Consider the following 17,786-nt stretch of genomic DNA (forward strand, 5'->3'; position numbering starts at 1 on the left):
CCCACATTTTAAAGCTTTTGCTCTGAAGCCCCAGACTCTGAAATCCGAGGACTCTTTTTATGCAGACATGCATAAATTTTATAATTTAACAACCTATACATGTTGTTTTATTAAATGCTAGAATTAAGATTCAGTTTTGTAGTTGTTATCAGGGAAAAGACTGTAACCCAGAAAAGGCTTGATAAGATGGATACTTCTCCAGCTAACGTTAACATTGCTAAAGCTAAAGGTGTGAGCAGCTTAACCTAGTGTGAGAACAGTTTTCTTAAATTTACCAACCATGTAACAGAGCTTTTTAATGATATTATAATTATCAGAACTTTAAGCAAATCTTTAGTGAATCCAATAAAACAAGCTTTTTCACACTGAAGAATAACAGCATTGTGGCAGCTCATCTAGAGTGGCCACATCGCTGCCCATAGTGAAATTTTGTGAATTAAGATCTCTAATTTTCAGGACTTCAAAATGAAGCAGAAACATAATGAGACACAGAAATTCTGTGAAATAAACTAAATAAAACCTAAATAATTGAACAAAACATAAATAAAACTGGAACAAATGCAAATGGGGGAAAATAGAAAAAAGAAATGTAACTACTTAATTTAGAAAAGACCAATCATTTTTAAATATTTGGAACAAAATACTTTAAATATCAGTAACATACCCAAAAATATATTTTTTTAAACCATTGTATGTTTTTTTATCTTTTGGAAAAACAGTAAGTTTACAACTAACAACAATAAGCTTATTGGAAACACTTTCCTTTTAGAATCACCATTTTACCTTACATGTTTTCTGGCTGTGCGTGAAAGCCCTAAGGGACTCATTTATGTACCGGAAAAACAAAAAAGATAAAGTGGTTCATCTGTCAAACCACCATACTTAACTCATCACTAAATAACATGATGGTAATTGATTTTATACACTATCCTGCAACTAAATATTTCAGAGGATGTTTTTTGTTATTTATTTCACCAGCAGGGTCAGTGGACATGCAGTGTCAGTCAGATTATAAAATTCATACATCGCTGTATATTATTTACACTAATAAATCCAGAGAAGGTCTGTGTAATTTCCAGCTTCAAATCTCTGTACACATCCATGTTTACAGTATTTTTAGCGTCACATTTTTTATTTATCAAAAAAAGGTAACAAGGTTCTTAAAGTGACTGAATATTATGGGAAAAAGATGCCAAATATGACACCAGAAAGTAAATATCTCTTAACACTTTAAAATGCACACATGCATGCAAAAAAATGGCAGACCCAAAGATCTGCTGGGACAGGAGGTGACTGGCGTCGACTTTAAAGGGAACGCTGACTGATGGGATACGGTTATGGAAGCAAATAATCCTCTTATTATTTATCCAATCAACAAATACTTAACTGTAACGTAATACTTAATATAACAAATAACAATTAAACTTGAAGAGTGTTTAAAACTATTTATACTATTTTTAACCTGACACTCTAAGATGAAGATATCATAGTAAAATCTAGAAAAGGTATCAAACTTAAACTGTGATTGAATTTAAACTGTGTGTAAATTGTGAACTGAGTCAATATTTCTATCGGTCGTTTAAACTTTAAACGATGCTTCAGCTTAAAACTGGCTAAGATATGGTGCTCCAAAGAGGCATGGGTTTTATTGAAATCCCATTTTAGGCAAGTGTAAATATGTTCATTTTTTTTTGCTAATGTCATAGCGTCTTAACGTGCATCACTACCTAACATCACAGCACAATGTTCTCAATCAAGGTGAAACTGTGGAATATACACAAAAATCAAGATTTAAATAAGGTAGATTAGTAAAACATTGTGCTTTTGCACTCTTTATTTTCAAAATGTTCTTTGAATCACTTTATTTTTCTCCCTTTTTTCAACACTAAGCTGACAGGAAAGGGGTGGAGAGAGGGGGAGGACTGCACCAAAGGTCACCTGGGCTGGGAGTTAAACCTGCAACAGGCTGTGTTGAGGATTGAATAAGGAATTAACATTATTTGATTCCATAAAAGTCCACACTATATTTTCAACCATCTACAGTTAAAAAATTCTGAAAAACAAAAGTCATGGCTGAGTTCAATTTGTTAAAACGTCAGTAAAAAAGTTTGGACTTAGCAGATGTGTATGTTTTTACTGTACAGATCTGATTGGGTTAATATCTCTGTTTCTTCATCTATTTTGAACTTTCATCATATGTGAAAGTAAAGCAAAATATTATATATATATATATATATATATATATATTTACAAAAATATGCTTGAATTCTTTTCTTCTGTTAAAAAAGAATCAATCAATCAAGAGGTGTTTTGACCCTGCTACAATACATCGTACAACATCAGAAAGTGGAGAGTCTTGCAGGGTCTATGTGAAGTCTTCCGGGAGCTATTAACTCATAGTAGGGTCCCCATTCAGTCGAGTATTTCAGGTTTAGAGAATACAAAACACTTCCACAGCAAGTTGTTTTTTTTATCACGGTCCAGTGTGACAGGGATCAGGGTGGAGCGACAAACTATCTATGATGTGGGACACCGATGTGGCTTCAAAGCATTTTCTAGCCATGAAGACCTCTTGTCAAGACAAAACCAGGGCAGTAACATCATGTTAGCCTAGCGTACTTGTCCAGTCGGTTCCTGCACCTTGTTGGGGTCTGAGAGACTCCTGGCAGGTCATGGCCCTCCATGTTCTACAATTGTGGTAGGTTCATGGTGAAAATAGTTGAGAAATTAAACTAAATGGTCACTTTGAAGGTACACCTTACTGATAGCAGGTTGGACCTTTTTGTGCCATCAGAACCTCCTTAATTCTTCATGGCAAATATTTGACAAGGTGTCAGAAACATTCCTCAGAGATCTTGGTCCATATTGACATAATATCTCAAGGTTCTGTCAGCTGCACATCCATGATGTGAATCTTCTGTTCCACCACATTCCAGAGGGGTTCAGATCTGGTGACTGTAGAGGCAACTGTAGTACAGCAAACCCATCGACTGGGCTATGCAACTGGAAGCAGCCATCAGAAGATTGGTACACTGCAGTTATAATGAGATAGACATGTTCAGCCGCAATGGTCAGGTAGGCTGTGGTGTTTAAAAGATGCTCAGGGACCAAAAATGTGCCCTAAATCATTACACTACCACCATCACCCCAAATTGTTGATAGAAGGCAAGATGAATCCATGCTCTCATGTTTGCATCAAAATTGAGATGTATCGGACCAGGTTCAAGGTTCCACATATTGTACCAAGGACCTGTATACCTTGGATGTAGTGAGTGATGATGTGAGCTACCGTTGACTTTCCATAACCTCAAACCAGTTTGCCTTTTCTCCTCTGACCTCCGACATCAATGAGATATCCACAGAACTGCCACTTGCTGGATATTTCTCCTTTTCGGACCATTCCCTGTAAACCTGAGAGATGATGCGGCATGAACATTCTAGAAAATCCGCAGTTTCTTAAACACTCAGACCGGTCCATCTGGCACCAACAAAGTCACTGAAATCCCATTTCTCCTGCAGTCTGATTCTCACTTTGAACTTCAGCAAGTTGTCTTCACCACGTCTAGATTCCCAAATGCATTCAGATGCTGCCATGTGATTGGCTGACTCGCAGTTTGAGTTGACAAGCATTGGCACAACTCTGCCTAATAAAGTTGCGGGGAAAAATATTTTGTGTTAAGAATGTAGCACCGTCCAAACTGAGGTCATAATGAAGGTTGTGATAGATGATGGAGAATGTGGGGGACCTAACAGGACCGGCACAAGTTAAACTAATAAAATTCAGAAGGTTGTAAGTTACCACCATCACAGGCACAGCTTGTTTTGTTTTTACAACAGAAAACATATAAATTCTAACCTTTAAGAAGCTTTTTTTTCTATATGACACAAGTGGGTTTATAAACCTGCAACTGATCTCTGGCCTTTTTCATGGCATTTATGTTCCTCTGCGCTCTGGGACATGGAGCATAGTATTGCAGAAAAAGATTACAGTATATCAATTTAGGGATTAGTAGCACAAAAGATTCAATGCAACATTAATCTGGCATTAGGATTTCTGATATTTCTTCCCCTCACATTCCAACTAATTGTCTTCCTTCACATAGGTGGAGGAAAGATCGTCCTTCTGCTGGTGTTGAACAACTACAAGTAGTTCACACATTCAATAGTCATCTAAACTTTTGTTAATAGGTCCAAGAATAAGTCTAATAATCCTGCAATCATTAATTAATGAAAGTAATTAAGTAAAAGCTTCATAAACAACTTGTCCTGAAACACATTTTCCTCCAAACACTTCTTTTGAAAGTAACGCTTCAATTTACAAATCTAAGTTATACACTATAGCCTTTTACAAGCCTATTAGAAGACCTAATTTGGGGGGTGTTTTTGAATGTAAATAAAAGATTTGCACCCTCTCTACATATAATAAATATACATTTTAAGAACTACTATGGAAGGATCTCTCAGTCAAAGAATCTTAAATGTGTTTGGTGGTTTTTCGAAAGGAATATGTAGATATGGTACAGCATGATAATGTGGACGTATTTACAGGATTTCCTGTTAATTATTACTTCTGTCTGCAGAATTAACTGGTTTGTTAATTGACTGATCTAAGTCCAGATCCCCGCCCAGCAGCGTCTCTTCTGGAGCCCCTCTGAAGTCAAAGGCATTAGGACCAATGTCAGTTCGATGGTCCGCCGTCATCCCATTCACCGCCGCTGTCTCCTGATGTTCGTTTCTGTGGTGATTTGGTCTCAGATCAGAGGAACTTTCCAGGACGGCCCTCCTCTCCTTTTCATTGGCTTTGTTACTTTTTTGCTGGGTAGGTTGCGGGTCTCGGGTTGTACCAAAGCCAGTCTGGGCGGTCGACAGTGTCCGCTGATTTCCCTCTGTCCGCTGGCAGCTGTAAAGCCCTCGGAACGCGGAGCGAAACTTCTGAGACATGGCGTTGTATATCACAGGGTTTATGGCACTGTTGGCATAGATGCACGTCCGACAGAACAGGAGGAACCAGGAGTCCAGGTAGGGTGTGGACACGAAGGAGTTGATCAGAACTAAGGTCCGGTAGGGCATCCACAGCAGAGCGAAAAGGATCACCACCACAGCAAGCATCTTCGTCACCTAAGGGGTAAATGAAGAACACAATACAGCTCTGATAAGATATTTGTTAACCTATTTTTGTTGGATTACAATGCTGTGAAAAATTCACAAATCTCTTCAGTTTGCTTTATGTCACACTAAAATGTTTCAGATCTGCGAACAAAGGCAATTATCAGAAAAAGATAACCAGAGAAATACAGACTGTAGTTTTTTTATATTATGAAACAGAAATAGCTCCCCAAACCTAATAAGTGGTTGGCCCACCGATTTGGTGGCAACAACTGATTAGTAATTACCTGTTTTATCATTGGACAAGGACCAACTTTATGTAAGCCACTCAACCTTCAAATGGTGTTTCTGCAGGAAAGTATGTCTAAGATAGAGATACGGCCCAGCAGTGTCTGTATCTTTAAGACTGCTAAAAAGAAACAACCTGAAGAAAATGCTGCTGGCGTCCTTCTATCGCTTCGCAGTAAAGAACATTCTGATGTACTGCTTGTCTGTGTGGTAGGAGAGGTGCACAGCAGCAGACAAAAAGTCCTTGCAGCAAGTGATTCACACTGCAGACAAAAATAGGTTGCTCTCTGCCCAATCTTGACAACACCGTATCGCCCTGCTGCCTCAGCAGAGCTAAAAACATTCCAAGGCCTAATTGAAAGGCCATTTCCAAACGATCCGAAGTCCACCATTCCACAGGAAAAAACTATTCACAGGTGGAAAACGTTTAGGAGAGATGCTGATCCTCCCAGGAGTTGATGCTCCAGCACAGAGTGCAGAAAAATTACAAAGATCCCACGATTTTCGTCTCTAAAGGTTACTGTTTGCACAGTGCTGAGAAAAGTAGTTGCAACCTAGATCATTAAACAAATTTCAATATCAAAGATAGCCTCAGTAAATACAAAAAGCTATTTTCAAATGATAATTTTAATCAGTAAAGGATCCAAACCAACCTAGCCCTTTGTGAAAATAATTACCCTGAATTAACTGTGATTAAGAACATTTCTTCAGACTAGTGAGTCCAGTGTTTCCACACTGAGATCTTATTGTTGCCAGACCTGAATCAAATAATCACTTCAACAGAACCTCTCTGACAACATGAGGTAGATTAAAAGATCTCAGAAAGTTCAGAGCATGAAATCCTTAGAGAAATTACAAAAGCCCAAGTGCTTCAGCTTGGAGGGTAAATGTTAATGCTAATGACAGGACATTTAGATTTGCAAATTTTTGTCTGAATGAAGCACAAGACTTACAGAACAGCTAAAATATTGTTCATATAATAATTACGGTTACAATTTACAGTTTCTTATATTTTGTTCAGAATCCTTGCAGACCCCAAAGGGCCATGAGGCTCCAGGCCACCGGTGTCTTTGTTCTGCAGAGACTGGTGCCTTTATCAGCTGTAGGTTAGTTCCAACCCCCAGAAGGTCTCAGAGCACATAGCTCTAAAGTTATCATGTTTGCAGAGGAATCTCTCTCTACTTTGGAGGCTGTGCAGGAGGAGGAGCACATTTGAAAACATAATGTATGTAAGTCACCTCAAATGGCTTCAAAAAAGATCTTTTAAGGGAGGAGAAGCTGCAGTTTCATCCAGATTGCTTGAGCCTATGTAGATGTTACATAAATTTGGCAAGCTCTGGAACTGGGTCATTAACTCAAACATAAACTGTATACCAGTATTTAAGAGTCAAAGTGAGGTCATCTGTCTGGCAACCTCAAATGCAGCAGTAGAACTGTGTGAATAAGTTGTAGATGTCCAAAAAAACTGCCAGGAAACTGAAGGTCAAATATATTTAAGTAACATTCTTTCTCAGAGTATATAGAGTTGTTCTCCAAAACTGGTAAAAACAAACACACGGGACACAATTTACAAGTAATTCCCTCCCAACAATTATCCAATTATTCAACCACAGCTCTGAAATGTACAACTAGATGCTAAACCTCAAAGGCCCAGTCCAATATCAGCTGTTGTCGTTCTAATTTCTGTGGTTAGCTGTGATTGCTTCATGATTACTGGAATCATCAGCATGTCAGAGGAAGCACGAGCAGACAGTTTGACAACAATTATTAAAATGCTTTGTGTGTCTCTGAGTGGGTGATCTGAGGGGGTTAATGAAGGCATAGTGGGTAATTGAGTCACTTGAAAAATAAAGACAAAGAGAGGTGAGACTGAGTGGGATGTGTGTGAAAGAAAAGGAAGAATGAAATTTAACAGGTGCAAAATATACCAGCAGCTGATAGATGTATCACTGTGTATGGATGAACAGAGCCTACAAAGGCCTTTCGCATTTTTGCTACATCACAACTCAGTGGTCTTCACCAAACAAGGAGAAACATGGAAAAAACAAATCTTTACCCTCCATCCAGCTGAAGGTATTGGTCTAGAGAACCTCTTTGTTTGGTACCCTGCATGTGTGCATGGAGCTGCATGATCCTCCTCCAACCAAAACTCACTGATCTCAGACGCACAAGATGATTTCCTTTTTTTAATTACTGCAAAATCTAGATGAAAGTCTTGAAACTAAGCTAATAAGAAGGAACGCAGCTATTCATCAAGCGGTAAAAGTGCTAGGTTAAAATCAGACGTTTCTAACTGTTCAATCACTCCCTGACATTACATAAAAACTAGAAACAAGCCAATGGGAGTGAAATTCATGTTCAGCACCAATCTTTTCCATGCTGTACAGAACATTAGGTGCTACTTGGTTGCTATGGAAATATGATGGGATTAAAATCAAAGTGTGGTCCACTCCTGGCCTCAGAACTGTTCACATCGTGTGGAACATCCTGACTGTGGGTTAACAGCAGCTCTGGGAGGCAGGACACAGGTCACAGAGACAATAAACACACATCTGAAAGCCCACTCAATGTGCACCTTGTTAAAGCACAGAATCTCACCCAGAAAGATTGATGATTCTCTACCTGCTGAAGTAGAAATATATCTGTTAAAAGACAGTTTACAGCAGTCTATGAGTCTTAAAATAATTTATTATGTTGAAAGTTACTAACAATCTATGTTCATCTTTCAAAAACATCAGAAAAAGGAGTTTAGTTCCTGCAGAAAACTAAATGAAGACGCACATATGCAGTGACATGTACTTAATTAATTGAAGGTGCCAATGCATGAGCAATGAAACACACTAACAACTCTTTGGAACATTTCTCAACGTTATCGTTGTTTTTCTGTCTCATTTTTTGGCTTGCCACTCAGCCTATGCCTTTATTAAATGGATAAATCAAAACTCTCCACTCAAGTCATGTGTTTGATTGAAGTCATGATTTTGAAGCTTTGGAGCTTAGCCTAACTTTCCAGCAGAAACGCCATTCAAAGTTTAATTGAGTCAAAGAATGTTGGTCTTTACCTGTCTGAACTGGGGTTTTATTATATTTTACAGTTTTTACACAATCACAGTTTAAGTTTGAGGATTTTTCTGGATCTGCCCACAAAATGTAATGTTAGAATTTAGAGTGTGACAACAGCAAATTAACTGTGTGAAATATTCAGAAGCCCTTTGATTTAAACTGCTTTCACACCCTCAGTTTAATTTCCTCATGTACAGCAAATACATCAAAACATGGGCAGTTTTGTCTATTTTCATTCAGTGTCACTCCCACTTTTATAGGAGGTAAACAAAATGTTTGTCAAAAAAGCCCAGAGTGCAGCGAAAGCATACAAAATCTCAGATGTGCCAGTTACCCCTGCCATGGGCACTAACACACCCCATACCAAGACATGAGCTCCAGATAATTAATTTCCTCCTTGGCCCGGTGGACACAACGTCCATTATTTCCAAAAACAAGTTGAAGTGTGGACCGTCGGACCACAGCACACATTGCCACTTTGGGTCAGTCCATGTCCAGATGAGCTCTGGCCCAGAGAAGCCGGCACCGTTTCTGGGTGTTGTTGATGTGTGGTTTTGGCTTTGCAAGGTAGAGTTTTAACTTGCAGATGTAGTGACGAACTGTGTTCACTGACAATGGTTTCCTGAAGTGTTCCTGAGCCTACGAGGTTATATCTGTTACAGAATGATGTTTGTTTTAATGCAGTGCCTCCAGATGGGTCAAAGGTCACTCATGAATGACATTCATTGTTAGTTTTCACCCATACCACTTATATGCAGGGATTTCTCCAGATTCTCTTAATCTTTTTATGATATTATGGACTGTGGATGAAACAATTCATAAATTTCTGGAAGTGTACATTGAGAAAAGTTCTTACATTTTGGAATATTTGCTCACACATTTGTTCACAAAGTGGCTCCTTTTATACCCAATCATGACACTCGCTTGTTCTTATTAACCTGCTCACCTGTGTAACGCTCCTAACAGGAGTTTTTTGAGCATTCCTCATCTTTCTCAGTCTTTTCTTGCCCCTGTCCCAGGTTTATTGAAATTTTTTGCAAGCATCAAATTCAAAATGAGTGACACCTTTCATGTAGATTTTACAGCTTCAGGACAGAGACATGTTTTTTTCTGTTAACAAGGCACAAAAACAACCTTATTTGCTGCCATTTTCATTGATATTTATGTCAAAATGGTAATTCAGACAAAAACACACAATGCCCCTTAAATATTCAGCCCCTCGTGTAAAAATGTTGCAAAGCCCCAGCATGTCCTTTTATTGTGAGTGAAAGGCATCCCTCTGCATGCCGTTACCCTCTTTAACATCCAGCATCACCGTTGCCTGGTCACCATGGTAACGGCTCAGACGTTCCCGAGCCGCTGTGAGACCGCGGGTCAGCGGGGAGGGGATTGAGGCAGTCAGCCTGCACGGCTCAGGTGATTAGTCTTATCAATCACAAACAATGCCGCACACCTTCACCCTTTCTTAATACCATTGCTGCGCATTTCTCCTGTTCTGCTGGAGTCCGTGTTTTCTACACCTCATCAGGAAGAAAAACCTGCAAACCAGTATCATGTGCACACCTCCTCTTAACAAAATGCTATTTGAGATAAGGTTCTGTGTCCATGTGTAAAGCAGTGAGCCATCTCAGCCGTTGGATATAAAAAACAATTAACTACTTAATTACTGTGTAGAGGAGAACTTCTTAATTACACCTGTGATGATGAAACAGAAAGCTTTGTAAAGCAGCTTAGATATATGGTGCTGTGAAGAACACTAGATAAACTGACTAAACAAGGAATGCAGATGTCATATAATGATATCTTTTACTGAAGGCTAAAAGGCGATCCACAACAAAACGGCCTTAAGTGGAAAAGTAATTGCCTCTTTTTGCAAATCACAAATCAGCTGAATTAATTACTTTTGTTTGGTAAACTCAGCTTGAATTCACTAGCAAAACAAGGGTTCACCTGTAAAATCAAAAACCTTCCGCCCAAAAACCACAGGTTTGACTCGGCATGCCATCAGTCTGTGCGAGCTGTGCTCATGTTAGTCACCTGTATGTTGCTTTCAACCATGAAAGTCAACTCTTTAATCAAGTATGATCACCAAACGTTACTGGATCTTTGGACTATGAGTCATGGTGGTCCAAAAATGCCTCCTCCATTCCTGGATGCGATACCCATCATTGGTCCGAATGGAACAACCCGACACCGCTGCCCCTGCTATTTTAATAGCCCTTGGACTTTTGGACGCAGCGGTAGAGTGGTGGTAGTTTATAAAAGAGACTTGAACTGCAAACAGGTATCGCTGCCATCCTTGCTTAACAGTTTTGACCTGTGTCTGTTTGAGTTGGGTTGCTGTCATAAGGTGCTATGTGTGGATTTTATCAGTGACTTCTCTGAACTCTTAGCTGAATTTACCCCTAAATATGAACGTATCCTTATTGTTGGTGATTTTAATGTCCATGTGTGTTGTCCTGACATGCCTCTTGTGAAGGATTTTTTATGATTATTGATTAATTAATATTTATCAATAATTATAATTAAAAATCATAATTTAAAAAAATATATATTTCTTAACCAAAAATCCTCATTTATGAATCGAAACCAGAGATGTCCTCTGGTGTTGTAATTGAGGCTCAACGCCTTTGATAATTACAACCGTTAAATACTCTGTAATAATTGATAACTATTACCAGAGATGTCACTGTTTAATCAACCGTTTCTGCCGAAACGTGTGGAACTTTAACCTTATTTTGACTGACAAATCACTCTTGCACAAAAAAAACACAAACGACTTCTCTTTATCTACGTGAACATTTATTAAATCAACAGACTGATCCACCTCGCTAATCCGATTCAATAATCTTCACCTAATCAAACATGCAAAGTTCTACACAGAAGGAAAAAAAATATCTCACTAAACAAAATAAAACAAAACAGCAGTGGGTGTGTATCGAATCAAACCAGCAGTTATGGCAAAGGTGATAATATGACAAAAGGAACATGGTGTTGAATAGAGTTGTGGGAAGCGGCCTGCCAGAAAGTGTAGCTTAGTTACGGTGAGCCATAAAACATCCTCCGCCGCTGGGGATGTTCGAGAACACAAAGGGTTGTAAAGCTTTTGGCAGCAACTCATAAAACATGAAGTTTTCATACGGTAAAAGCACAATCTTGCGAGACACGGCGGCCTCAGAAAACAACAGTAATCACGTTTCAAAAGAACAATGGCATGCACATACAATTCAGAACACATTAGACTCTAAGTGGCGATTCTACATCACACTAAATCTCCTCTACCCTGCCCCAGCAATTCCTAATAAAGAAATTAAAATAAAAGGTGGATTTTACTTGTTGACGTCTTCCTTCTGGGGCAGCGAGTGAGAGAGGAAAGGGGGGTGAAGAGTTTCTGCGTGTCCGCAGTTAAACTCCAAGAAAGTGGTCAATCTCCGTCCTTTGGCCTCCTTGGCAAAAGGGAAAAATATGATCTGACCGTCAGCAGTCGACTAGAACAAAACAAGGTGGCGATCCGTCTCCTTGAAACCACTGTGAGGGTTTTTTTCTTCTGTTACGTGTTAAACTCACGTCTTCGATCGGCAAAGTGAAATTTCTGGCCTTCTTATTCCAGAAACCTCTTTCATGAATTTTTATTTTCCGTTGGCCAACGAGGAGAATAAATTAAATCCACGTGGGGCCTCTTCTCCAGAATGAGATGCTTCAGATGTTGGTCCGGTCTCCAACGTGAAGCAAATAGTGGGCCGACTCATACTCTGTTATATAGTTGGTGGTGGCCTCAGAGCTGCGACGCCCTCGTCCTATCAGCCGCAGTGGCCGCTGGGATTTGTAGTAATGGACTGTCCTGGGATACAAAATGGGCGAAAACGCCGGAAGGCCTGGTAGCGTCCAGCAACGTGCAAATGGTCCAATATTCAGCAAACAAGTGGTCCAACAACCTTGTCGAATCTTTTAATCTTGTGCAGTTTGTGTCTGGTCCTACACATGAGCACGGCCACAGTCTTGATCTTGGTTGGTCACATTCTTTGTCCATTCTTAATGTTGTAATCTATGATGCAGTGTTTTCTGATCATATGCTAGTGTTGTTAGAGGAGAAGGCGCTGCTCAACTTTGACGTGCAATTAATCCCTTCACTAATGAGTTGTTTTCTGCTGCTTTCACTCAGAATTGTGCTTTTCCTGGGGGCCTCGACACTGAAGAGCTCTGCCTTGGAACTGGTGGCCCCTCTGAAAATCAGGCGGCCCAAAACTAAACTTGAGCCCTGGTTGAATGAACTGAGTCGTGATGTGAAGCATCTTTGTCATAAAGCCGAGGGCAAGTAGAAGAAGGACAAACTGCAGACCTCGATTTCCACTTTAACAGACCTGTGGCGGCAGTTTCAAACTACAAAAGAGGCTACAAGTAAATATTTCTCTGACCTTATTTTGGAAAACCGGCACAACCCAAGGGTTCTTTTTAACGCCATTAATTCAGCTCTTCAGGTCCCTCAGTCTCATTTTGATGATTCTTCTGTAGTCTTAGCAGTTGGCCAAGATAAGGTCCATTATTCCACAGGATCTCTTTGAAATAGTAGCCCATGTCTTTGTCACTTTTATTCTTATATTGTTTGAGTGTTACTCTTATTTGTACAGTACAGCACTTTGTTCCATTTGAGGGCTTTTAAAGGGCTTTATAAATAAAATTGGATTGGATTGGATATGGGCTGCACGGTGGCGCAGTTGGTAGCATTCCTGCCTTGCAACAAGAATGTCCTGGGTTTGACTCCCTACCAAACCCTTTCTGCATGAAGTTTGCATGTTTTCTCCATGCATGCGTGGGTTCTCTCCGGGTACTCTGGCTTCCTCCCACAGTCTAAAAACATGACTGTTAGGGTAATTGATCTCTCCAAAATTGCCCTTAGGTATTTATGCGTGGTTGTTTGTCCTGTGTTGCCCTGTGATGGACCGGCAACCTGTCCAGGGTGTATGCCGCCTCTCGCCTGTAGACCGCTGGAGATAGGCACCAGCTCCCCCGCGACCCGGTACGCAAGAAGCTGGTATTGAAAATGGATGGATGGATTGGATATTTTTACACCTGGCATGAATCTAACACAGAATTTCAGAAAAATAACATCGTATTGTGTGTTTTGTTGTGATTATGATCATGATTATGATTAGATTATTTAATTTGAATATTTTATGAAATAATAATTCGGTCTGTTAAGTGTTGTCCTGGGAATACCAGCCCAATAAGGCGGTGATATTGCAACAATAATGAAAAGGGTGAAACGAGCTCTGGCATTACTGAACAGCAAAACTCTGCCACACGTGAAATAAATTCACACAAATTCTTAAAAATACAAGAATTTAATAACAAAAATAAGTCAACTCAAAAGTCAGAACAATCCAACTAAACTATCAAGCACAATTAAAAAATAAAGAAAACCAACTATGCACAATATGAACAAGTGAATCAAAGATGGTTAAAAACCAGGGCCAATAAAGTGATGCGACATTACCATTTAATGTTATTCATGTTTGAGAACCAAGGATTATCTTGAGGAATCTGGAAATGAAGTTAAGTTAGTATTGGAACTAATTTAGACAATAATTGGTATACCTTCAAACAACCATTCACAATGCAAGATCAGATAAAACATTATTTTAATAAAATAATATTTTACAGAATGATTTGCTGAATAATCAAACCTTTTCAGTGGCTAATTCTCAACGGTGGAATGGGTACAAATACCCTGAAAACTGCCCTGGTAAGGAGGTAGGACTGGACAGACTCTAAACCAAAGGTGGAGCATCGTGGTTGAAGGATACTAAACATTTCTCACTGGTTGAATATCAGTCATCTCCCAGTTTATCCTCCTTATATTTTCTTCTGTATTCTCTTTCTTCTGTATTTTTGTTTGCAAATACAACATTTAAACCCAGCCACCCATACTGAACATCACAGAAGAAACCTTCTTGTCACTGTATTCTTGAGTACAATTAAATCATGATATAAACAATTAACAGGAGAAGCTACAATGTCTAAAAAAATAATAAAAAAGAGATAAATAACTAAATTAATATATTCAGTTTAATGAAAAAGAAAAAAATTAAGAAATATGTAAAGGGAGAATCTTTTTCACTGGACACATACATGAAATCATCCTTTGTTGGGAACTTTCACTACTTCTTTAAAAACAAAAAAGCTGGATTTTTAAATGTTTTTAAGCATCCTCTCATCTCTGAGTAAAGATCCGCATGTAGTCTCTGATACTATCAACTCAGCGACCAAACTACCACATTTCCTCTCCTCCACACTTGAAGAGATCACAGACATGGAGAAACTCTCAGAGATCAAAACTCTGCTGTAATCTCACATCCGGCTGTATTAATCTCCCATCATAAAGGGGCCATTCTTTAGCGTACACAAGTTTATCAAACCTCCATCAGATTGAGCTGGCCTATCAAACACTGAATGAAAGCGCATGAAGTGCCTTTTGAAAGAAATGGTGGGTTGAACTCATCGGCTTTATTAAGATCCCTTTTCCTCTGGTTATGTAAATCTTCTGCTCTCAGATGGAGCTCCTTAAGCACACAAGATTAGGATCTCCTCTGCTCTTGGGTTCAGTCTCTCAGAGGCCTGTCTTCATTCAAACACAGACACTAACACACACAGAAAGTCTGAAGGCTGCAAGCAAAGGAAAAGCACTCAGTAGCCATTAAAATTAGGGTTGATGGTTTTAAAGAGTGCCCCTGAGCACCATCTGTGGGTCACTGCAGACTCAGAGCATTTTTGCAGAGTATGAGGGATCCGCTGAAGGTTTCCTCTCGTTTGGAGGTAAATTTAACGACTATTTTCTGCAAAGACTTTGCTAATAAACATCGGAAACCCTCTCAGGCTTGAAGCAGCAGCTGCAGGGCTGTTGCGTCAAATCCCTGTAAATCTGTGATTCTTTAATCTCAGAGCTATCTCTCTGTAAATAAGGCACTAGCAGGAACCCTGCAGTGTCTTTGTGGAGTGTTTCTTTAGGTTTTTCACGTCAATGATAAACACCCGCTGTTTTTGTGGGAATGAAAGTGTTTCTCTCCTTGCAATTTGTATGTTAATCTCCTGGATCGAGGTGAGATTTCAGTACAAGGCACCAGGAGAGGCTGTCATTTTGTGCTATAAAACTATACATTCAAATGAAAATTTAAACATGTCTCAGAGACCTTCACAAACATTCTGGTCATCAGAAAACTATAGAAATCAGTTGGTAAATTTCATGAAAAGGTTGTCAAGTCGAAGGGACTTTTTACGAATCAGCACAGGGCCAGCCAATGCCCAAAAATCCAACATCAACCAGGGTTCTCCTGATGTTGGTTTAATGTAATAAAAAAGAAACTGCTGAGCAATTCAAAAACCAGGGTCAGAAAATGTTGAGTCACTGGTTGCTATGGTGATTAATTCTGTTCTTATCTAAAATTCTTGAGAAAATAGTTGCTAATCAAATGTGTGAGCATTTACAAAGCAATGACCTGTTTGAAGAGTTTCAGTCAGGTTTCAGAGCTCATCATAGCACTGAAACAGCTCTGCTGAAAGTCACTAATGATATTCTTATGGCCTCAGATAATGGACTTGTGTCTGTTCTGGTTCTGTTAGATCTCAGTGCTGCATTTGATACAGTCGACCATAATATTCTCTTAAAAAGGCTGGAATATGCTGTAGGGATCAGGGGAACAGCGCTAGGCTGGTTTAAATCTTATCTGTCTGACAGATTCCAGTTTGTTCATGTAAATGATAAATCATCTTTAAACTCCAGGGTTAATTGTGGAGTACCACAGGGTTCAGTACTTGGGCCAATTCTCTTTACTATATATATGCTTCCAATAGGTCAAATTATCAGGCAGCATAGAATAAATATTCACTGTTACGCTGATGATACTCAGCTTTACTTATTCATAAATCCTGATGAGCCCAACCAGTTAGATAGACTACAAGCATGTCTTGAAGACATAAAAACTTGGATGACTCTAAATGTTCTGCTTCTAAATTTAGACAAGATAGAATTTGTCGTCTTTGGACCGGAGTCTTTAAAAAGAAACTGCTTAGTCAATCACTTAATCTGGATGGCATTAAATTGACCTCTGTTAATAAAGTAAAAAACCTTGGTGTTATTTTTGACCAGGAGATGTAATTTAAATCCCATATTAAACAGGTTTCTAGGATTTCCTTCTTTCATCTCCAGAACATTGTCAACATTAGAAATATCCTGTCCAGGAGTGATGCTGAAAAACTAGTCCATATATTTATTACTTCAAGGCTGGACTATTGTAATTCGTTACTATCAAGATGTCCACAAAATGCAGTTAAAAGTCTTCAGCTGATTCAAAATGCTGCAGCAAGAGTTCTGAAAATAAAAATAAAAAGAGAGATCATATTTCTCCTATTTTAGCTTCCCTTCATTGGCTCCCTGTTAAATCCAGAATAGAATTTAAAATTCTCCTCACATATAAAGCCCTTAATGATCTAGCTCCATCATACATCAGAGATATGATTGTTCCATATGTTCCTAACAGAGCACTTCGTTCTCAGACTGCAGGTTTACTGGTGGTTCCTAGAGTCTCTAGAAGTAGAATGGGAGGAAGATCCTTTAGTTATCAGGCTCCTCTCCTGTGGAACCAGCTCCCAGTTTTAGTCCGTGAGGCAGACACCCTGTCTACTTTTAAGGCTAGGCTTAAAACTTTCCTTTTTGATAAAGCTTATAGTTAGAGTGGCTTAGTTTATCCTGAGCTATCTCTGTAGTTATGCTGCTATAGGCTTAAGCTGTTGGAGGACATAATGACCACTTTCAGTCTCTTCGCTACATTCTCACACTACTCTCCAATTTTGCATTATTTGCTGTTATTTCAGCTTTTAACTTTGTTCTCTCTCTTTTCTCTTCCTAGAATCTACACCTGGCCTGACTCTGTGTCTGCCTGTGACAACTTTCTGGAGAGGGGAATCGTCCGAGCTTCTGCTGGCAACAACCTAATGTTCACCTTCTACCGATGATCCACATGGCTCTGTCTTTCAGTGTTTAACCCTGTCTCTCCTAGATATAGCAACTGACTGAGCTTTTACTGTGACTAATTCTATGTGCTCTCTCTCATACCCTAAACTTGAAAACTGGCTCAGAGTTTTTTCTGTTCTTTCTTCCTAGATGAAACCACTAAAAGAGCTACATTAATTAACATTTACTCTTCCTGCCCATAGAAAGGACTCCTGGATCAATGCTTCTTTTTTCTCTTTGTGTCTCTGCTCTGTTCTCTCAAACCCCCAGTCGGTCGTGGCAGATGGCCGCTCACACTGAGCCTGGTTCTGCTGGAGGTTTC

General features: G+C 39.2%; 1 protein-coding gene across 3 annotated transcripts in view; it reads right to left on the reverse strand.

Annotated features, from left to right (window-relative positions):
• Positions 1-1,809: 1,809 nt before the first annotated feature.
• trhr2 (thyrotropin releasing hormone receptor 2) overlaps positions 1,810-17,786 on the reverse strand; it is a 35,793-nt gene continuing 19,816 nt past the window's right edge. For all 3 annotated transcript variants that reach the window (XM_047382508.1, XM_047382521.1, XM_047382513.1), the window contains one exon: positions 1,810-5,118. In XM_047382508.1, the coding sequence (XP_047238464.1) occupies positions 4,558-5,118 (561 nt within the window). In that variant the 3' untranslated portion in view covers positions 1,810-4,557. The remainder of the gene's footprint in view (positions 5,119-17,786) is intronic.

Source organism: Girardinichthys multiradiatus, chromosome 2, assembly GCF_021462225.1.
Source record: "Girardinichthys multiradiatus isolate DD_20200921_A chromosome 2, DD_fGirMul_XY1, whole genome shotgun sequence".
Taxonomy (NCBI): Eukaryota; Metazoa; Chordata; class Actinopteri; order Cyprinodontiformes; family Goodeidae; genus Girardinichthys; species Girardinichthys multiradiatus.